The sequence below is a fragment of the Cupressus sempervirens genome, chromosome 5 (genome assembly GCF_028749045.1).
Source record: "Cupressus sempervirens isolate cs-2001-9-10 chromosome 5, ASM2874904v1, whole genome shotgun sequence".
In the NCBI taxonomy this organism is placed as follows: domain Eukaryota; kingdom Viridiplantae; phylum Streptophyta; class Pinopsida; order Cupressales; family Cupressaceae; genus Cupressus; species Cupressus sempervirens.
In genome coordinates, this window is record NC_143122.1 from 522,897,198 (window position 1) to 522,921,006 (window position 23,809).

At 34.5% G+C, this 23,809-nt stretch overlaps 1 protein-coding gene across 4 annotated transcripts in view; it reads right to left on the reverse strand.

The window, feature by feature from the left end:
- MRL1 (Pentatricopeptide repeat (PPR) superfamily protein) overlaps nucleotides 1–23,809 on the reverse strand; it is a 197,815-nt gene that overhangs the window by 152,175 nt on the left and 21,831 nt on the right. For all 4 annotated transcript variants that reach the window (XM_089831654.1, XM_089831655.1, XM_089831653.1 and 1 more), the window contains one exon: nucleotides 8,546–8,645. In XM_089831654.1, the coding sequence (XP_089687780.1) occupies nucleotides 8,546–8,645 (100 nt within the window). The remainder of the gene's footprint in view (nucleotides 1–8,545; nucleotides 8,646–23,809) is intronic.

The following is a 23,809-nucleotide window of genomic DNA, read 5'->3' on the forward strand; positions in this document are numbered from 1 at the left end:
TTTATGGTGTTTAAAGTTGTCCTTGCGAATAGGTATGGTGGACCACTATCTGCGAGTACGCATAGTGGAAATGCATTCTTCTCTGGGGGAACTTTGAGATAAAAGCTCTCGTTCCACCCTCTATGAGTAGGTATGGTGGACCGCACTCTACGAGTAGGCATAGTAGAAATATATCATCCTTCATTGGGAGTATTTTTGACATAAAAATCTTCATTCTACCATTTGCGAGAAGCCATGGTGAAAGACGTGTGTGACTTCATTATATGTGCTTATGAAGCAACTATGGTGCATTATGTTATGTTGACATAACATATGTTATGTGAATTTATCATCTTTGGTTGCAGCTATGTTTGCATGCCTGACTAAAGATTTGTCTAGCAAAGAGGGAGTGTTGAAGTTTGTAGCTGCAATGGAGATCTCTATTTCTAATATTATGAGATTGAAATTTGTTCATTATGGCTATTATGGTCATCTTCAGCTGAAAGAGATATCTGTGATTATATTTAAATTAATATTGTGTCATACGTCATGCGAAGAAGCATACATATAAAGATATGAAGTGTTGAATATGTGGAAATATGAAGGGTCTTATTTTTTAGACTCAAAAAGACTCTTGCGTGAAAGATGAAGAGTCGTATGCAATCTATTTATGTGATTGCTTAGTATATTGTAGATCATTTAAGTGAAAGCAACGTACTATAACATTTTCTATTATCAATAGAGTAATATTTTTCTGGTGTGGCTGGGTTTTTCCCTTCAAGTGGAAGGGTTTCCTAGGATAAATGACTTGAGTTTTTTTGTGTATTATTTTTTCTCTTCTTTGTTGTTGTTTATCTATTATCTAGGCAAAAACATTAACAATATATATCTCGAAGGGAACAAAGAGGTAGAGGAATCTTGCTAACAAAGGCATTGATGGGGAAGACATGCAACTAAATTTATCCTATGAAGAAATTCTACTTGTTGTCAATCAGGATTGCGCCTATAGCGAGATAAGAATCTAGCTATCCTGTTGGAACATGGAAACCTCTCTCGGATGGTGGGGTTAAGAACGAGAGAAGAATCTTCGGGTTCTAGGCTGGTTCCTATATGATATCACCTATAAAACTAACTTTGAACTCGGGAAAAAGGTTGAGAATGTATGTGAATAATTGGATACTAAAACTTAAAATAGGTGATACACCAATGGTTTTGAATGTAACTTTGATCAAATTAGCACGAATTACGAAAAGACAATTGATTCACAATACTCAGACAAACACGTAACCACAAAATTGTTTCTATGCAAGGACTGGGATCTTCTGCTTTGAAAGGGATACCTAGGTTTCACCAATTTTCTGCAAAAAGACAATAATCACAAACATAGACCTGTAATCACATGTATCACGATTCAAAGCTGCAATAAGGAACGTAACTAAAATGAAGGCGAACACAACATTAAAGTAAAAAAAATCCACAATATTGCAGAAGAACCAATGAGAAGGAAATGCTGAATCTCTATAATCAATGCTAAAAAACAATCTCTGCTACAAATGCTCTCACATTCAACTCAAAATCTGCAATGTGCAAAAATCTGAATCCGAAAGGTCTTTCTTAATGAGGTGAAAGTACAGTATATAAAAAATAACCCTAACTCGGATTCCAAAATCATGCCTAGAAAAAATACCCAAAAATGATGAAAACTATGAAGAAGCCTTTGAAAACTGCTCTCAACCACCTGCCCAACTGATGGATAACTCGACAACTGCCTCTAGCTCCTCAAAATCATGCACATGGAACAAACTCATTAGTATAAACATGTTTTGTTTTCTTCAGATTTTTCTTGCCTTCTTGCCTTTTAACATAGTTATCTGAATAACCACGTAGGAACAACAAAGTATAGATAATAGAAAAGTTTTTCATTGCTCAATTCATATGAACTGATCCATTTCTTCTCTTATTCTTGCAGGTTTACTCCCAGACGAAGATGCGGGATCAACCCTTCAACATTCAGCGCAACAAACCTTCCATTCAGACAATGGATGCCTTTCCTCTTATCTTGTCTTTTCAGTACTTTTTTGTTTATACAATGTGTTTAATTCAAATATTTATGTTAGGAGCTGAGAATGCTTTGTAATATCTGAATGCATTGTATTTAAGTACTGTGTAAAACATGAACACTTTGTACCCATCAAAACAATTTTTTGGATATTTCAATAAAAAATGATACTATTTTGGTTTGAATCGAAAGTGATCAATTCTCTTGTTTATTGATTCCTGTACTTTACATTATGCACTCTTATTTCCTGTAATGTGTATTCTCAACAACTAAACATAGTTATTCAAGAGATAAAACATATTTAGTTTAGTGTAAAACATAACAATTTAAGAGGTATGTTAAATTGGTAACATTTTTGGCGACCTCTCAAGGTTGTTTGCCTGCTAAACAATAATATGTTTTATCTGCTATATAACTGTGTTTAGTTGCTGAGAATACACATTACAAGAAATAAAAGAGCAGAATGTAAAGTATAAGAATCAATAAACAAGAGAACTGATCACTTTCGATTCAGACCAAAATCGTATCATTTTTTATTGAAATATCCAAAAAAACTGTTTTGATGAGGTACAAAGTGTTCATGTTTTACACAGTACTTAAATACAATGCATTCAAATATTACAAAGCATTCTCGGCGCCTAACATAAATATCTGAATTAAACACATTGTATAAACAAAAAAGTACTGAAAAGACAAGATAAGAGGAAAGGCATCCATTGCCTGAATGGAAGGTTTGTTGCGCTGAATGTTGAAGGGTTGATCCCGCATCTCCGTCTGGGAGTAAACCTGCAAGAATAAGAGAAGAAATGAATCAGTTCATATGAACTGAGCAATGAAAAACTTTCCTATTATCTATACTCTATTATTCCTACAACGTGGTTATTCAAATAACTATGTTAAAAGGCAAGAAGGCAAGAAAAATCCGAAGAAGATAAAACATGTTTATACTAATGAGTTTGTTCCATGTGCATGATTTTGAGGAGCTAGAGGCAGTTTTCGAGTTATCCATCAGTTGGGCAGGTGGTTGAGAGCAGTTTTCAAAGGCTTCTTCATAGTTTTCATCATTTTTGGGTGATTTTTTCTAAGCATGATTTTGGAATCCGAGTTAGGGTTATTTTCTATATATTGTACTTTCACCTCATTAAAAAAGACCTTTCAGATTCAGATTTTTGCACATTGCAGATTTTGAGTTGATTGTGAGGGCATTTGTAGCAAAGTTTTTTTTTAGCATTGATTATAGAGATTCAGCGGTTCCTTCTCATTGGTTCTTGTGCAATATTGTGGATTTTTTTTTACTTTAATGTTGTGTTCGCCTTCATTTTAGTTACGTTCCTTATTGCAGCTTTGAATCGTGATACATGTGATTACAGGTCTATGTTTGTGATTATTGTCTTTTTGCAGAAAATTGGTGAAACCTAGGTATCCCTTTCAAAGCAGACGATCCCAGTCTTTGCATAGAAACAATTTTGTGGTTATGTGTTTGTCTGAGTATTGTGAATCAATTGTCTTTTCGTAATTCGTGCTAATTTGATCAAAGTTACATTCAAAACCATTGGTGTATCACCTATTTTAAGTTTTAGTATCCAGTTATTCACATACATTCTCAACCTTTTTCCCGAGTTCAAAGTTAGTTTTATAGGTGATATCATATAGGAACCAGCCTAGAACCCGAAGATTCTTCTCTCGTTCTTAACCCCACCATCCGAGAGAGGTTTCCATGTTCCAACAGGATAGCTAGATTCTTATCTCGCTATAGGCGCAATCCTGATTGACAACACTCTTTAAGTAATGTATTCATAAAGTCAAGATTTAGCATAAGAGTATTTCCATGATACTTTAGAAAGAAATCAAACCTATCCATATTCCATATATAGGCTTTTAAGCTACCTCTAGTTTTTTTTTCATGGGGGTAGTTGCTGGTGTGTTTTGTCTTTTTGTTTAGTGTTTCTTTTCCCCTTCTAAGCTTTGTCCTTGGTTTTTTCTTTGTTTTCCCTTTTCTCTTTGTTCATTGTTTATTTAATTCTTTCTAATTGTTCTTTGATTTTCTCTCTTCTCTAGAGCTGCCATTACTTCCTCTGTTGTTAGCTGTTGCTTTTCTTTGTTCTTATGTGCCCACTTTGTGTTCTTTCTTCCCTCCCTTCCCTTCCCTTTAGTTTCCCTCAGTTTTAGGTTTTTATTTCCTATGTTTTTCTTCATTCACTACTGAAACGAATGAGGTCCTCTTTTATTACCAAAGCAGTGAGTTTTCAGCCTCCTCTTTCTGTCTTTCGTCTTCTTCCTCTTTTGTCACCTTTTCCCTTTTTCAATAATTGACATTTAATTGTTTGCACCCAACTCCCAATTAAGTCACTTTTAATATTTCATTAATTTGGCTTTTAAATTTTTAATGTCCCAAAAAGGGGACATTACACAATATCAACCCTTTCAACTTCTCCAAATCAAACAACTTCCAACCAAATCACTTACAAAGAAAATAAAGGCTATCTAATTCTATGAATGTGATGGAGCCTAAATATCATGCAAAATTTATAGTCTCCATTTAAGAAACAATGTTAGAGATTCATGATGGAGATATAAGCATTGATGTCAAATCAAAAAAATGAAGAATTCACATACATGCAATGGGATATGGTTGTGTGCAATTACACTGCATATAATGAAATACATTCAAAGCAACTATGTAACAGCTGGAAAGCGAGGCAGATGTTGACCTCACTTAAAGAAGAAGCACGCATTAATATAAATGGTAAACATCAGCATATGCAGCAAATTGTTTATAGAAGGAAATGATACCAATCTTACAATGCAAAGACATTCAAATTTAGTAAGTGTTCAATCAGTAATGAAGATATTGTGATTAAAGAACAAGTATTACCCAACCAAAAATATGGAATACAAATGAATAAGCAATTATTGTGTCATAGACTCCAGTAACAATCAAACAGTTTGGACATGTGATCTATACAGAATGGGCTGATAGGTTAAAAGATAACAGTAAGGCAGCAGCCGTCATGAAAGCTTATGCCATAGATATGTATGCTTGTGAGATGCAGTAAAAAAGAAACCCAACAAGATGTTTTATTTCACATGATTTTTGGGTCTGTCAGTGGAAGCCAGTAAACCTATGCCTTTTCAGGCTGGAATCTGAAATAAAGTGGTTTGAAGATGAATTTCATATGGTGGTGCCGTTTTCTCGGACAGGCTGAATGTTGCTACTTAGGTCCTGAGACCATAGGACTGTATAAAGGATTGTCACTTCCAAGTCTGTTATCACAGAGATTGTCAAAACATGAACAAAAACAAAAATATATACAGAAAATCTTGGCATATGAGATGCACAGCAAAGGCATTTGTGGAATCGCTCAAAGACCATTCATATTATTATGACCCAAACTCGATGTCTCATCAAATGATTTCAACAGTTCCCTTGCCATTTTTTATTCTTCAATCTTAATGGTGACGATGGATATTCACCTAAACATTAAATTTATATTTCATAAAATTCGCATCTAACATTATTGCATACTTGTTGCAGGAGGAGTGGAACGATGGAGTTTATCTACACACAAACATTGATCCTTGATATGCCAAACATGGTGAATACATGTTTGAAGGAGGGAAAGGCACTTATGAAGATTTGGAGTATCATGTTTGCAGCAAACTATTCAAATGATATGTACCGCCAAGAGCATTTTATGATGAGTTCAGTTGAGAAACGAAGCAGAGGAGGAGTCTATGCGAGTAAAAGAGCATGAGGATAGCGGTTACGTTGCCAGAAATGATTCTTCACCACACACGGTGACAAGGGTTACAGTTCTGAGAGGAAAGAAGGCTCTTGCGAATGGAGTTATGGTGCGGTACCATTCATACCATTCAAATCGAACGCAGATAAAGAAATTTGATATTGTTTATCATAAAGAGCCATAAAAATTAATCTGGAGTTACATTATCCTAATCCAAGTCAATTTATCATAAGAGCCGATGCTTTATAGGAATTTTGAGGATTTAGTTTAATAATATAAGATTAGTTTCTTTTATGAAGAGATATGATGGTTGAGGTATGCCTCTCCATCTATTATAAATTTATGATGTAAAAATCAAAACAAGGGACAATTCATATTCATATTAAAACATTTACATATCCTATGCACACTTTGATATATTATATTCTTTCATTGGTGAAGGAATGAGAGATTGAACAAAGCTCATGGATTTGAATTATTGGGTGGATTTTATGCGGACCGAATAAATTTGCAGTGGATGGCTCATCTGTAAAGAGTGTCTTTATTGCGATTTTATTTCCGACATAATTATTTATTTTTAAATTTTGCAGTTGAAATATTATTAAGTTGTGTCCTTTATAATTATTTTTTTAATTCTATAAATATTTTAATGTTCGGACAAGTAGACTGGGTTATTATTGCATTTTAAACTTGATAAACATAAATAGTGTGAAATATTTAATTATTTTCATATTTATGTCTAGTTTGTCTCCATATCACAGGAGTTAAAGTGCATCCTAGACTAGTTTAAAATTGCATTCGTATAATTGATCTGTCGCGTCTGGATTATTATTAATTTGTTTATAATTTAAGTACATTGAACTTTATAAAGTTGTACGTTTCAACTTATAATATTGACTCAATTTGCCCATTTAATTAAACACTGCTCTTTATTTTACTCTTGATTCATAATCCATATGTTGGCAATTGTTTCATATCTTTCCTTTGAAGAATTAATATATTCATTTGTTGCATTAATCTGTATTTCTTATTTAAAAAATATTCATGTATTCATTTACTATTTTTTATTCGTAATTTGCAAGTTAAAAGCTTTCTATAATTCTTGCCATTTGATAAATTTTTGTTGCATTCATATTCTAACCAATCTACTATAAGCATCCTGGGCTTAAGTGTTTTGTTCAGGATTAGGTACACCCGCCTTGGTTTTGCAGAGCCAGAAACGCATGGAACTCGAACTACACTGTTCAGTTCCGTCAAGTTGGCCAAAACCGGTTGGATATCACAACATCGAGTTGGCAAGACTCGTAGGATCCCAATCTATGGTTTTGGGAACCAACAGAATGTAAGACAAAGTTGATGATAAGGTGAGCCTCTAGCCAATCCTTTCTTTGCCAAATCAACTAGACATGGGAAGGTGTTATTATTCTCTATGGATGCAAGAATGATTTTTAACTCAATTATTGTGTTTTTAAAGCTAATTTATTAAATGATGCATGAAAACAGTTTTAAATTCTTAAAAATCTTTGAATTTCTTAGGTTTTTCAATTTTCCAAGTTTGCACATCATCAAAGTCCAACTCAAAAATCAGCTTTCCGAATTTGACCCAGGTTCGGGTCTTGTAACACTACTCAATCACACAAACTAGCACAATAGTTTCATGATTCAATGCTTCCACAAACTAGTTTATGTGCAATCAACCTTCCAATTGGCACAAGAAAATTGAAAAACAGATATCAAGTGCTTACCAATTTTGGCTGAGATTAATCTCTATAGTGATTGGACTGACTAAGATGAAGAGCCCTCCTCATTTAGAAAGGATAAGATTTCTAACTTCAAGTTTTTGGATATGGACGATATATAAGTAGTAGAAAAGATTGGATTGGATGAAATAAATGAGATAGAGGAGTCATTTCAATAAAGTAGCAGGGCAGAGTCACGGATACAAGCTTCAAGGTAAAACAAGGAGCTGCAACTAAATTAAAAGACTATGCTTTCTCCCCAATTTTTCACAAAGGGAAGAGAAAATTGTAACATCTTGTAATTTGTAACTGTCCTAGAAATAATCTGTGATAATAATTTTTAAAGACAATTATCATAAATTTGTAATACTTATAAGCTAGTTATTGTATCCATGGGAGGATGTGATTTCGTACTCTGTCTTCTCATATAATAGAAAAAAATCCCAGTGTTTTACAAACTTCTTTGATACATTTTAGAACTGAATTTTGCATAAAATTATGTTTTCAAAATAAATCTAAGAATTTATTTAGGTTTCTGAGCTGCAAACTATGCATTGACCAGTGAAGGTTTCAACATCACTTTTGAACTCCCAATATTTTTCATCGGAGATTTAAATATTAGAATGCATAAGTACATTATATCACGTTCTATTTATATAAAAATGCCTTTTAAGTTTGCAATGCACACATGTTTTGCAATGGAATATACTGACTAAGAATAAGATGAAGCTCTAAATTTTTCCCTAACTAAATATGTCCAGAATTTAGGAGTGAACATACGGTTATCACTGCGCATAAATCTCTGTCAACTAAATATGAGTTTTAAGCCGACGGCCTCAAGCTACAAGGCATTATCTTTGTAAACTTTTTCTCACTATTTGAATGTGTGATATTTGTGAACTTAAAATACTACAAATTATTTTTTCTATTCTTAGCATTACAACATTTTTGCACAATATTGAACATGACTTTATTTTGTAAACTGGATTCTGAAAGCATCATAGAAAGCAAGTAGACCAACATACACAAAGATGTAATAAGTGCATTATATGTAGAAACTGTCGGAACAAATCTTTCTCTCTTGATTTCTTCGTATAACTCCAGTGCCTTCTGCCAATTTTTTGCCTGCAGAAAATATTTGGAACCTCGAATAAGAGACACTGCAATTCAAGAAAGATGCTCGACTGAAGCAACTAGAATCTTGCATTTCTTCATCATTCCAACAATCAGAGAACCATAAGTGTTTACATCTCATCTCTATAGAGATTAAACTATCAGTAGAAGATAGCCAGATCTAGCAATCATTATATCAAAACTTGCGAGCAAGAAAGAACCAACCATTATAATGTTTCAAAATAGTGGAGTATCTGTTATCTATAGATATTAACAGAAGAAAAATTGAACTTTAATTTAAACTATATTTACATCAAATAAATTCAATGTCAGAATTTTAAATGTAGAAATAACCTTCACACTACTGATTCTTCCACTATTAATGTAGAATCTTGTCGAACTTAAGAATAATTAGGACATCTAGAATGAAAAATAAAAAATCTGCTGCAATGTTCCCAATTTATTAAAATGGCAATTAATTAAGTTATTTTTTACTAAGTGATCAAAATAAATGAAATATTTAAATGATGATATGATATTAATTTAATTAAACTAAAGAATTATTAAATGCCCCTTTATAATTGTTTCCCTCAAAGATCAATTTAAAAATTAAATGAGGGAAAATGTAAACACGAGTAGTGTAACACCAAAACTAGCATACATCGGGATGTTAGGACGAGTTTCTAGGATGGGGGAACAAAGGGCCTCAATTTCGGGACAGCGGCGAGGACGGTGGGGGGACGGCAGCTGGGCAGGGGGTGTTCTATTCTAGAACTTGAAATGCTAGTTATGAAATAATGTTTGACATACCAAATTGAAATACATAACATAGAAAAATCACAACCCTAACCAAGTCCATTGAACATTTAATATAGTAACATAGTACATACCCAATATTAACATTCAAGTACCCGTCCCGGCTACAGCATGGTTGTGGAATGGTGGAGGTGGGGATACTCGGGTACTCCAAATAACTAGTGCCGGGATGTCTCGAGGACGGGTACTTTGAGGTTTTTGGAGGGATGCGAGTTTCTATGTTTCACTATCATAGGCAAGCAAAGGGAATTTCAAGAGACTTATTGGAGGATTATTTAAAGGCAGCTTGGGCTTCATTTTGTGCACATTTTGGTTTAATTCGTTTTTTTAGAGAAATTGGGAGCTATAGGATTTTATTTGCACCAAATTTTGAGGACAAAACCCCTTGGGATTTCTTTCGAATTGGAGGTATCATTCAGGTATCTCACTTTGCACTTACAGAGTAATTCAATTGTGCAAAGTCTCTTCTAGAAACAAATTCGCAGGTTATTTGAAGTTACATGTCATCCGATATTATATTGGTCTATGTTATTGTTTGATATTTTCATGGGGATTGATTTAAAGCTTTCGAGGATTCAAATTAAATAAGTTACTTGGCAAAATTGCAAGTCAATAGCTCAACTTGGGGAATTAAACTCTGGGAAAAGAAAGAATAGAATTGGAATAATAAGTGTAACTCACAAGAATATTTATGTGAATTAAGTTCCAGTTAATTCAAAATAAACTAGGTGCAGGAAATATAAGACTCTCTTCCAATGATTAGTTGGTATTTATAATTATTATTGTATAATGTCCCCATTTTCTGGTTATATGGACACTACATGGATTTGTGGAACTTCTTCAATTAGACAGTAAAAATGCAATGGACAATGCAGATATATGAATTACTATAATTATGAGTGCAGAATCCGTGAATTATAAATACAATGATAATGAGCAATCAAGTATATATGACTACTGGTTAAAAATATTCGATGATGAAATGTGAAGGCAGTTACAATGGATAGTATGTATGACTGGTAATTCTAAATGCAACAATAACGATGTATGAATGTAATGTCTCAACACGTGTATGGAAGTACAAATGACTGATAATTCCAAATGCTCTTCTACAATCAAGAATGCAATTGTAATACAATAGTTGTTTTTTATATAACAACCTATATTATGCATGATACCCAATATGGCTATTTCCAATCTACTCAGCGATATAGGTTGTGATCTACAGGATAACCAATAATCTCAGGCAAAGAGTCTGATATTCTAATTTGATATATGCAATGGTCTTTCTTATAGGAGTCTTCTCTAATATTAATATAAATATATATGCTCTTTAATGATGTCGTCTTTGATGTGCGGTTGTATTGCCTGCACCGAAAGGTTGCTATCACAACCTACTATGCACTTATTATCGACTGTATTCTACAAAGGGAAATAATTTATATAAAATCAATTCTTCTTATCTTCTCTGCCTTGAATGATTGATGAGAATGTCTTGTATCATCTTTCTTGAATGAAGAGTTTCCAATGAAAAAGATGTGTCCTTTGTTCTTCTTTGTTAATCACACCTTACCATTGGAAAGTCTTCTAACAACAGATCGGTTAATGTTACATATCTTTATCATAAGGATCACACTTTTTCATTATTTTAGGTTTGCATTCTTTGACAAATAATAATCGCTCTCATTAACAACATGAGGATAATTAAAGTACCATCATAAGAAAATGAGAAACGAGATGCATCATAATATTTTTCTCCTTGAGGTGAAAATAGCATGGCTCCTCCACCAGCTCCATTCTTGCTTTTCGAACCATCAAAAAATAGTTCCCAAACTTTATCTTGCTATCTAGAATCCTGAATAACATCTTTAACCAGATTAGGCATAATAGCATTTGGTTCAAAAACCATATAAGTACCAAAACCAGCATCTTGCATACTGTTGTTTTGCCTGTCATATACATTTTCTGCAGCCCATTCATCCAAAAGGATGTTTGGAATCTCTTCCACATGAGTTTTTTGAACAGCATTATCACTACGTTCTTATTGATCAAAAATAACGCAGTTTGCGTTAAGTGGACTAGGGACATAAGGTTCTATGTGATCTTTAGCCAAAAGCTCAGATCTGATGGTTACCTTAGTTGCATATCTGGTTCGGAATAGCATATGTGACCAATCACTAGACATGACAAATAACCACCTATCTTGGCTGTAAAATCTCGTGATAAACAAAGACCAAAATATGATGGTAAATCTATGACATAAATATCTTTGAAAAAATTTGGGCAAGCATGTAGAGTCAAGTTGGCATTTTTGACAAAATCTATGGTGTTAATTGTTGTAAATCGGCAATCCTTTTGGGCATGACCGAACTATCTACCACACAATTGTAAACCAACTTATCCCCTATGATCAATGCAACGTAAAAAGGAGGAGGTTTAATGTTTGTACCTTGTACTTCGTTCTCCTTTTTATTGTTGTTATCAAGAACAACAAGCTGATTTATTAACACAACCTTACGAGGATCATGAGCAGATTGTTTAGGAATAGCTTCATCAAATAAAGCTTCCTTCAACATATCAGGTTGACCCAGTATCATCAATGAATCCCACATTGACATCGTAATATTCATTTTTTTCATTTCTCAACAATGTTGAAGGGTACAATTGTGTGTACCTTAGGCTGAACCTTAGCAGCAGTAGGTTGTACTTCCTGATTTTGTTGTTACTTATTGGTATTTGGAAGATTCCTTGTGGAACTTGTTGATCAATAGGCCTAGATGATCCAGCAACTGCTACATTACTTGTATTACCATCTTTGTTGATATTTTCATTGTCAAGTGCTCTTTTCTTACTTCTGGTATAAACAGCAAATTGAGGATCATTGCCATTGACACGACAAAAATCTTCTCCTTGCCAATTCAAAAAAGTAGGCTCCATAGGAGTTGCATCTTACTGCTGTTCATATTCAGCCTCAGGGATGTGTTTTGTACTTGTAACATTCTGAACCATCAAAGCGTGATTTACAACCCCATTGGAACAAGTTGCTTGATTGCAGGGCTGGTTACACAGGTAACACCACTCCTAATCTGTCGTCAGGTTATTTTTAGCGGGTACAATATCCTTAATGGGATTAGCAACATTGAGAGGTGCTGGATTATAAGGTCGGTATGGCCTTTGATTTACATTTTGCTTATTTCCAGCATTAAATCATTGGTAATTTTGTCTATTTCAAAACAAACCTTGATTTTGTTGCTGACATCCTTGACTTTGCTACTGATATCCTTGATTCGCAGCAACATTCTAAGCTTGAAATGGCTATCTAGGCTGGTACTGCTGCTTTTTGAGGTTAACCAACTCATTTCCAAAAGTTTGCATCAAACTTTCTATCTGTTGCTGGTTGTTCTTTATCTCCTGCAGCTCCTGAGAAGGTCTTGCAACTATCATTTCTTGGCTGGAAACAACTGACAATGTATTGAAAGGTGGAATCTATAGAGGCATAGTAGGCTCTATATTGCGAAAAATCTGCATAGGAGGCCTAGGAGCAATCTCTCTTGCCAAAATGAGACTATTTTCTACCCTTACTACTATAGAAAATGCTTAAGGTAATGAGGTACCTCCCATAGACTGAATCATGACAGATATGTCGCTGTTCAAACTCTTCAAATAGTACAAAAATGCATGATCAGCACTTGGCCTTACAGCCATAGGTATCCTATTCCACATTTTTTGAGAACGTGAGTAGAAATCGGTCATTTTCTCTTGTGGAGCCCTCTTAATTGTTGTTAAATGCTCTAAAAGCAAGAAATGATCGGATTTGTCTTCAAAAAACTTTGTGAAAGTATCACCCAGTTTGTCCCATGTGTTGATTGAAGCTACTGGCAAGCTCTTAAATTACTCTAATGCTTTTCCTTTGTATGAAGCTGCCAATAATCTGACTGTTACATTTTCTCGTGTAATATGATGAACATTACATGGAGATGCTATGTCTCTGATATGCTCAAGAGTTGTAGTTTGTCCTTCTCTAGTAAAATCTGGTAATCCTTTGACGGTTGTCAAAGGAAAGTCATTATGTTGGGCCAAATTCAATAGACTCCCTTGATTAAAGGGCACAAATGTGAAAGCTCAATTTTTGGTATTGTTGGACCTATTTGTGAGTCTGCAGTCTTCTTAGACAAAAGACAGGATATATTTAGATATGGCCAAAAGTTCAGATACAGGGACAGGCTGGGGTTACTATAGAAAGTCATTCCTTGCACACATCTTATATACCTCTTGGTTTATGAATACTTCTAACTGCACAGATGTGAACATGCTAAACTTAGGTGTTGGAGAACTAGAAGGCTCAAATCTTCCATTTGTGTAAAAGATTGAAGTAATGCTATTGGATCAGTGGGATCGATCATGTTGTTCTTATCACATGGCATGAGCGCATGGGATATTCTTCATAGATATGAACACACACAATATTATTGATCTGTGAATGGCATTAAAAATGTTATGGAAGGCATCAAAAGGCAACTAATGGCAATATATATAAAGACCATAAGAATTGACAAGGCATCATACAGGAACTAAAATAAAGTGTAAAATCTACTAAAGAAGCACTGTCGACTGTATTCAGATGGGTTAAAATCTTTGTGGAAGCTTTTGTGATTGCAGAGATAATCCATTTGATTATTCAATGTTTGATGCTTAATGATGGATAACCCCCTGAGCAAGGATTTTTGTGCTAACCAAATTTAATCATTATTTGACACTAAATATCTAACGTTATGTCATATTTTCTGCAGGTTGAAGGATTGATTACATACGGAATAGGAGATTGGGCGGCTGCTCTGAGATATGATCGGAGGTTGCTCCTGTCAATGTTAGCGTTCACGTAGTCATGATGTCTTAGGGATGTATGTTGCATTTTAGAAGGCATTTGTCATTTGCACGAACAGTGAAGAGTGAAATATCTAAACGCAATAGCAATACCCCACATGCTAAAGTTGTGTCGTCCATGTTTTCCCCGCACTTAGGAATTCAAAAGTATACGCTTGGAAGGATATTACTACTCGAAGAGTATGCAGGAGTATGAAAAGGATGAGAAGAACCTATGTGGATATCGAGTATGGGAACTACCATTTATTTTAATATCATTGCAAATTACTCGTATCATTTCTAATGAAGAATGGGTGACACATCATTATACCTTAATCCCTATTTGTTTCAAAATAGTTATTGGTTGGCAGAATAATTATGTATTCACAAACTCTATAATGAAGTATAACCAATTAGTTTTATTTTTGGATAGGTGCGATGGTTGAGGGAAAGTCTCTCCATCCTTTATAAATACAAGAGATATAAATCAAAGCAGGGCACAATACAATACTCATATAGTGTTTCCTAAAAAATTTACATACTCAAGTTATACATACACATTTGATATATTATGTTCTTCTATTGGCAAAAATTGAATGATTGAACAAAGCTTGTGGATTTGGATTATTAGATAAAAAATTATGCGATTCTAGGATAAATTTGTAGTGGATGGATCATCTGTAAGGAGTGTCTTTGTTGCAATTTTATTTCCGACATAAACATTATTTTTTTATTTTTTTTAGAGTTGGAAATATTATTGAGTTGTGTCCTTTATAATTATTTTTGAATTCTATAAATAATTTATATGATGGATAAGTGGATAGGGTCAATTATAGCATTTTAAACTCGATTTTCATAGATATAGTGACATATTTAGTTGTTTCCATATCTACATCTAGTTTGCCTCCCAACTATAGGAGTTAAAGCACATTCTAGACTCGTTTAAAATTGCATCTATATATTTGATCTGCCGCGTCTTGATTACTAAATTGTTTATGGTTAAGGTGCATAGAGCTTTATAAAGTTGTACATAATAATTTATAAAATTGACTCCGTTTTCCCTTTAAATTTTGGCACTAGTCTTTACATTATTCCATTCATAATCCATACGCTAGCAATTATTTCATATTTTTCCTTTCAAGAATTAATATATTCACTCGTTGCAATAATCCATAATAATTATTCTTTATTTTAAGCACTCACATTTATATGATCATTTACTTTTGTTCTTAATTCATAATTTGCAAGTTTAAAGTTTTCTGTAATCCTTGCCATTTGGGAAACTTTCATTCTATTCATATTCAAAATGATCTGTTATAATTATCTCGGACTTAAGTGATCTGTTTAGGATTAGGGGTACCTGCCTTGGCCTTGCAGAGCCAAAAGTGCAGAAGACTCTAATCGAATTGATCGGTCTTCTCAAGTTGGCCATAACCAATTGGATATCCCAACATCGAGTTGGCAAGACTCGTAGGATTCCAATCCATGGTTTTGGGAACCAACAAAACTGACATAATCTCCCAAAATCTTTGTCGGCTTACATCCTTTACATTTCATAATTACACCATCATAACATTTATGATTACCAATATTAAACATTAAATAATGATTTTTTCCATCCTCATGGTTTGAAATCAAATTCAAAACCATGTCCCGCCTTAATAAAGTCACCACCCACAAGAACCAATAAAACCATATTATTTTAACCACACTTATCTAGTACTTTGTATAAAATTTTGTTCCTTCTCAATTAGAGTGCAAATATCAACAAGAATAGCCTCCATCTGCCTCCAGCATTGTAAGCCCTTGACTTGCAACCCCACACTCGCCATAGCATCTGCCACAGCATTACCTTCCCTGTAAGTGTGTTGTAGGTCATAATTATTGAGTTTTGTAAAATGTCAAATGTCCTTCAAGACACCTCTTAGCAACCACCCTGGGGCATAGTTTCCTTTCACCGCCTCCACCACCAACATAGTCACCTTCAATGCTGACATGCCTCAACCTAAATTGACAACCAACTTCAGTCCCCAAAAAAGGGCCATTGCTTCAGCCACATTGTTGGTGGTGTTGCCCAAGTTTTTTGCATAAGCCATAAGCTGTTGACCAGCAGAGTCCATGATAATTCCTCCCCCAAAAGCTCCCCCACTCTTGGCAGCTCCGTCAAAGTTAAGCTTCACCTTGGGAATATCTGAAGGTTTCCATTTAGTGTTCCTCCTTTTCAATTTTTTAGTGTTTTCAAACTTATTAATTCCCTTTAGGAAGTTACAGTGGGTAGCAATCCTTTGCTCAGATAACCGTGGGGGGTCCTGTAGCTTTTTCCGCTTATTGGTTTCCAGATTCTCTTTTAGCAATCTGACAATGATATCACTCACAATCTCCTCCATCTTTGTCTACCTAAAGATCCTATTGTTCCTCTCTTTCCAAATTCCCCAACAAACATGAGGAGGTATCAAATTCCACATAAGCCTGAGCAAACGATGCTCAATGGGACAATCCCATCTTAGAATGAACCATTGTAAGTTGAGCTGAACAACCCATTCAACTTGCAACTTCCTCAAAATGAATTGCCAAATCTTCACAGCAAACAAATAGTAATAAAAATATGTTGAATGCTTTCCTCCTCAGCCTTACATAAGTAGCATCTATTAGGGATTTGAATTCCTCTTTTTCTTAGATTGTAAATAGTGAGAATTTTCCCATGCAAGGTTGTCCACCAAAAGAAATTGACCTTAGGAATAAGCTGACTATTCCAAACTTTTTTCCAATACGGTGGGGCGATACCATTATCAAACAGCATACGATAGGCAGACTTCACAGAGAAGGAACCATCTGAGGTTTTTTCCGAGGCAAACTTGTCCTCCCCCAGGATAAGAGTGACCTTGTAAGACTCATGTTGATCTTTGAGTTCTACAGCTAAAGATCTTAAGTTAACAGCCCCCTCCACCCTCCATAATATTTTCCCACCTCCTCTATTCAAACAAGTAGTTGCTAACCCTTTCCCCAAAGTTATGTTTTAACACCCCCTCCTTTCTAGTGAATCTTCTATGGACCAGAGGTCTCCCCCCTAACCACTTAAATTCCCAAAACCTGACCCTATTTGCCCTTCACACCAGCCACCCCAACCCTTCTCTAAGGATCTTACTATTCTTCATCACATTATTCCAAATGTTGGATCCTCACGGCCAGTCAGTCTCTAAAAAACAATAGACATAAGGCATGTTCCTGAGGTACTTAGCCTTCATTATGCTATACCACCTCTCACAATTCTTAGTGAGCCTCCATCCCACTTTAGCAAGGAGAGTTTTATTGAGATCCATTATTCTTCTCACTCCCAATACCCCTTTATCCTTGAGTTTACACACAACTTCCCAATTCACCAGGTTGAGTTTATTCCTTTCCTCACTCCTTGTCAATAAGAAATTCCTTTAAGTTTTTCCAAATTCTCTACCATGGCTATTGTAATCTTAAATAAGGAGAGAAAGTACACAAGGACCCTTTGCAATGAGATCGTGTTCCAAAAGTGATTACACCATTCCTTCATTGTTAGAGGAAGACCAAGGTAAGTATTCGTGAGGCCGGTAGATTGACAGCCAATAATATTTGTATTCCCAACTGGAGGTTTAGTTCAATGTTAAAATAAATAAATTTTACTATTACTGAAGTTTATATGTTGGCCCGAGCTCTCTACATAATCATCCAAAAAAAATTCGCTAGATTCTAGCTTCCACAACAAAAGCATAGCCATACAAGAAGGTGTCATCAACAATCTCTGGGGGGGATGGAGGTTGCAGCCTTAACACCAATCAAAGTTCTCAAGCTAGCCAGCTTAGAGAAAGTATCTTCCCAGAACCTCTGCCACCATGATAAACAGATAAGGAGAAATAGGGTCTCTTTGTCTAAGACCCCTACCATCCTTGAATGACCCCCCAGGGTTCCCATTAATAATCACAAAAAAATTAACAATTTACTTGTGAAATGAATGTTATTTGAATGGAAGGAATAGTATTTATGAATTGTGGATATGATGGAATATCAAACTTCATGACTTCAAGTGTTAACCCAATTTCTAGACATAAAATGCAGACTAGTCCCTTATTCCACCTTGGGCAAATGGAATCAAACTTCTTCAGATCCTATATACAACCCTAAGATGATAGTATCTACACCACCCACTACTTTATAAAGTGAAGCTTCAATTAGCACTACAAACCTTAGTCTAGTTGAATTTAATTTCTTTGGGAAAACCAACTAGACAAAACTTACACAGACAACATTTCATATGCAAGTTTTGATGATCAAAGACTTGTATTGGATTCAAATTTAAAACTTCAGCCGTAATTAATTTTACAATTAATAAGATTACAAGGGATAAATCCGAAAGGCTATTATGAACTTCAATTTTCAAGACGAATAAGAAAAACAGGGCTCTTGCATTAAATTTGTAAAATGAGTACAAACGATCTTTACTTATTTACAAAATCCAATATTCCATAACTACACAAAAATATTTTATTCCTCCATATTATTTTCTTTAATATCTCTCCTTTTCTACTCTTGAATATCTCTTCTTGACTTGTGTCTTGTTGATTCTGCTTCTTTTGCCAATAATAGACTTTATTTATATGCTTCTATTCCAAGTAAAGGATGTGTCTATTGGGAAAGAGATACCTTTTGATAAACACACCAATTATCCTTTTATGAATTTTTCAATACGGAAAAAATAGAATTATCGGGTTTTGCTGGCAAGTATTAGCTTTATTAAAATTTTGTGTTTAATACCTTTTTTATCATTCCATAGAATTTTAATTTCAACCTTATATTATAACTATACATTGCCACAAATCATCTCTTTCTTCAAAATTATCTTTCATCATGCGACACCAGCAAGGGAAACAGCAGACAAAAGTTTCAACACCTCTTTATGCGATTGAAATTTCTATAATTTTCATGGCACTACTTCGTAAATATTGTATTGTAATATTGTATTGTAATTACTAATGTTGGTTCAATATTATTGTTTTCTCAAAATCTTTGGCTTCACATATTATTTCTTAATATTGTCCTTCAAAATGGTGTAAATGTTAAATCCATTCTGCTATAGTCGCCATGTATATGGTATTGCTAAAATGTTTACAAAGATCCTCCAATCAAATTTATTTCATACATATCTAGCAACCATGCTTTTCATGAGATGACGCTCTTTATGGTAACCTAATTTGGAGTCGCGATGTATATGGTATTGCTAAAATGTTTACAAAGATCCTCTAATCAAATTGATTTCATACATATCCGGCAACCATGCTTTTCATGAGATGATGCTCTTTGGGTAACCTAATTTCGAGAGTTTTGAAAACATTTCAATCAAATTCATTAGATTTTTGTATTACACCCCTTGAAATATTGTCTCCTTGAAGCTTTAATTTTGCTGTATAGGTCCATGTTGATGCAGGGACGTGGGTATTGGAGACAGTGATGGAGTGCAACTTATACCTGTAAGTTGCATTGAATAATAGTTTCTAAAGCTTCTTTGACTTTTCCATCTTTTGCACATCTTCCTCTTATCGAACTCCATGACATAACATTATTTGAGGTAGTCTTCCATTTGGTCGAATTGTGCAGGGTCCATGACTTTATACTCCGTATGCATGTTGATGGCTCCACATCTTGCTTGGCACCGTATTTTGAATGTGAATCTACAATAGTATATCCACTTGTAACATTTAGCAAACTCCCTTGATTTTAAATGCTTTGATGGATGTCCATAACTGGTCCAAAGCTCTTTTTGTAGCACTGGTAGAGAGGAGGTAGCAATTTGTTGTCCACATCTCACATGTATTCTTCTCCACGCCACTTCTTTAATAGTTCCAACTACAGGCCCTTTATTTTAGAGTATCCTATCAACGTATTAGCTCTAGCAGCTTTACGCAAGTCATTTACTCTCAGAGTGCTTGGATCCACCTACTAAATATGCGATGAGTCAATTTGTAATTCATTGTGATTCATAACAGATTCATTCTCTCCCACAATGGCTACCTATTCATGTTGCCTGACAACTAGTGCAATAAGAGGAGATTGTATCTTTGTCTTTTTGTGATGCAAACTTTTGCAACACATCCAATATAGAATCCACCGAACTCTTATCTTTTGTGTGATTGGGATCTTTAGGGTTTGAATGTCTATGTCTCACCATAGATTATGCATAAGATGTCTTGTAAGGTGGCTTAATACAATCAATCACTCTGATATTTGTTTTTGCAAAGTGAACTTGTTATTTTATGCATACTGGTTTGGTGAATGAAATCCAATCAGCAGACTTCTTGTATTGGCATTCTTATCTTCGTGTGGTTGAATGTCATATTTACATAGAATATGTTTATATATTCTCTTCTCTAATCAATTCTTGTTATAACTTGCACCACTTTTACAATGCCTTCAATCTCACAGTCTCTTGAGTCTTTTCATCATCTCTGGCAAGAATGTACTATATCCATTCATTGTGAGAATGTAGAGGTATATAGAAATATCTTCAAATACTTGGTATTGATTTGTAGCAATTTTGCACAAATGGAGACTGGAATATCGGGCTCCATCACAGCCTAGGTTCGGCTTGGAGGAACCAGTTTCCCTTCACCTATTGAAGATGTTTTTTAATGTTTAAAATATGATTTATCACTGTATAGAGCTTCCAATTAATTGGACAGGGGTCTTTATCAGTAATTAGATATAAATATTTCACCGGAAGAAATCTTGAGGGCTAGTTCAATTTGATGTAATAAATATCTGAACTTCAACATATTTTGTTTTCTAATGTTAAAAGATCTTTATTCAAATTTTGTAATTATCATTTTCTGCACTAAATTATAGAATGTCTGCACCTAGTTCACACTCAGTCTGCCAGAGTCCACCTAGGTTCTCCCTGAAGGAACTAGCCTACCTTGATTTGAACGCAAGTGGAACCCAAAAGGGAACTGAGACTAGGACCAAGGACTAGTTTGAAATCTGCCTAGAATGAAGAATTGGGGAGAGAACTGGTTAACTAAGATGCTGTTCTATTTCCACTGATTCTTTGTGGTATCTCACCAAGAATTGGAAAATATCAGTCTTCCAATTTACATCAAAATTATTTGCCAAATTAGTGTATGGACTGGTTTCTATAAATAAGGATTCAACTTTGATATGTTCTGCTTTGTTTGAGGACTAACTCTAAGATGCCTTGCTAACCATCTTCAATAATTACTGATGTCTAGATGTAGCAATCTCTTATACTTTCTCATGGAGTTCTGCATACTTGGTGATCAACATGCTGCTCACCATCCTTTATGAAAAAGTGATCATTAACTTAAACTAGCCTTTATTACTCCTAATGCAACTAGGAAAACCGTCTTATTCATAAGACACCACAGTTTTCCAAAAACCTTATTCTTAACTGCTTATGTACAAGTACTTCAAAGTTCTACTATCAATTTGCTATGTAATTCTAATTCTATTTCCTACTGTATATCTGTAGGTGCTCAAGGACTGCCACTCCTTGACCACAAAAGTACTTAATGGTTCTTATGATGTGATATCACTATCAGTATTCAGCTGTGCAGTTTGAGTCAAACTCATTGACCCATGTTTTATGAGTTGTGGTTAACAAGAACCCATCTCTTATGAGAATGAATGGAACACTTTGCACCCATTGCTTCACAAAGGTGAAGCACCAAGACTTCCTAGGACGTCACCTGTCCCAAAATGATGGCTATTATATATCATCTTAAGGATGGGAACATCACTCATTAGCTTTATCACAACCTAATTTTGAAGATGTAGTGACCTTGCAAGCAAAGAATCTAAAATTCTTCATTCTAAAATCCACATTCTCAAAAAGGATTGACTTTTTGTCTGTAGTGAGCGCTGATTACCAGAGCTAAATTACTCCAGACTCTTCAAAAAGAAATGCCTTTCCCTTAAAGTACCAATGGATTTGAGATGGCAGACTGACATATTCTTAAATTGTTGTGAGGTCCTACTCGGCTTACGACACCTTAAAGTAGGTGCCAACCAAATCAGCCATTTCCATTCTAACTCTTCCCAGTGTTTCCAAAAAAGACAGTTCGACCCTTTTTGAGAGTCCTTATACCAGTAAAATTCTTCCATAGAGTAATTTTAACTTTACCTTTAAATATCCCCAACACTCCAGGAGTCCCAATCACATTAGGAGACACAAAAAGGTGCAGCAACTCCATAAAAGGCATGACAAAGGATTTTGTTTTTGAGTTCTATTAACGTGATAAGTATGAGATATTTTCCTTGGCAAGTTAAATTTTGATATTGCTGTCAGGATTCAATGAAAGAAGATTTCTTCTGAACCACTACGCATGAAACATGGGCCAATGACTTTGATTTGAAAACTAAATAGTTAAATCCCAATAGCAAAATCATTGTCCTACTAACTTTTTACTTCTTTCAAATGGCTGTTCTACTTATTTGCACCTGTGCATCACGCCTTTTTGATGTGGTATGCTAGTCAATTAATGAGCATGTATTCCCTTTCAAATGCAGCGAATAGCTTTGGAAAGCCTTAATAAAATTGTGTTGGCATGAAAATAAAAGCGTTTAACCCTTTAGCAATATCAATCAACCCCTCAAATAATCATGAGGATGCACAGCTCTCTTTGGGGGATCTTACTGTGATGCAGCCAGCAACTGAAATAAATTTATATTCAACCCCTACCAAACAATCTCACATTGAAAATAAAGATTCTAATTTTTCGCACAAGCTTCTTGAATCTTCAATCATGTTTGTATACTTGTGAATCCTAAATGAATTTACCAAGGATGCGCCAAGTCGGTTTATATAAGCTAAATCAAATCTAACTCCTTAAGGTTTCCTCCAAGGTTGACAGAATGAGAAAATGCTCAGGCTTCCAATTGGGTTTATCAATGAAATGAAAACTATCCAGAATGAAGCAAATGGGTCTTTTCAACCTTCTCTCATAACTCCTCTATAACTTTCTAGAATTTTAATTATAAAAGACACTTTTTAAATATCAATTCTCTTTGTTCATTATTGTGACTTTATAATATTTTCAACTTTTAACTCCATGTAGTCACTTATAAAAATATAAAATTCCACTTAAAAACATAATTAGTTAAATACAAGTTATCCAACACAGTATATCTAATGAATTAAGGTATTTTTTCTCCAAAAATCTGGGCCAAAAAATGGGGACATAGCATAATCATACAGTTTTCTTATCAGGGGAAAGTATAAAAATTATTTTCATTGATATTAAGAGTATCTTATTCTTTTAACCTAGGTGAATCCGAAAAGGCAAACCTTCAGGCTTTTATCAACCATGAGTACTAACCACCTAAAAAAACACTATGTAAATGGTAGACCAGAAAGTAAACTATCCAGACTTGGGTTTTAAGTTATACTTTTGTTTAGAGGGAGTTTCCTATTAAGAGTGCTTCTACTGCACATCGGTTGCATTTTACGTCACAACAAA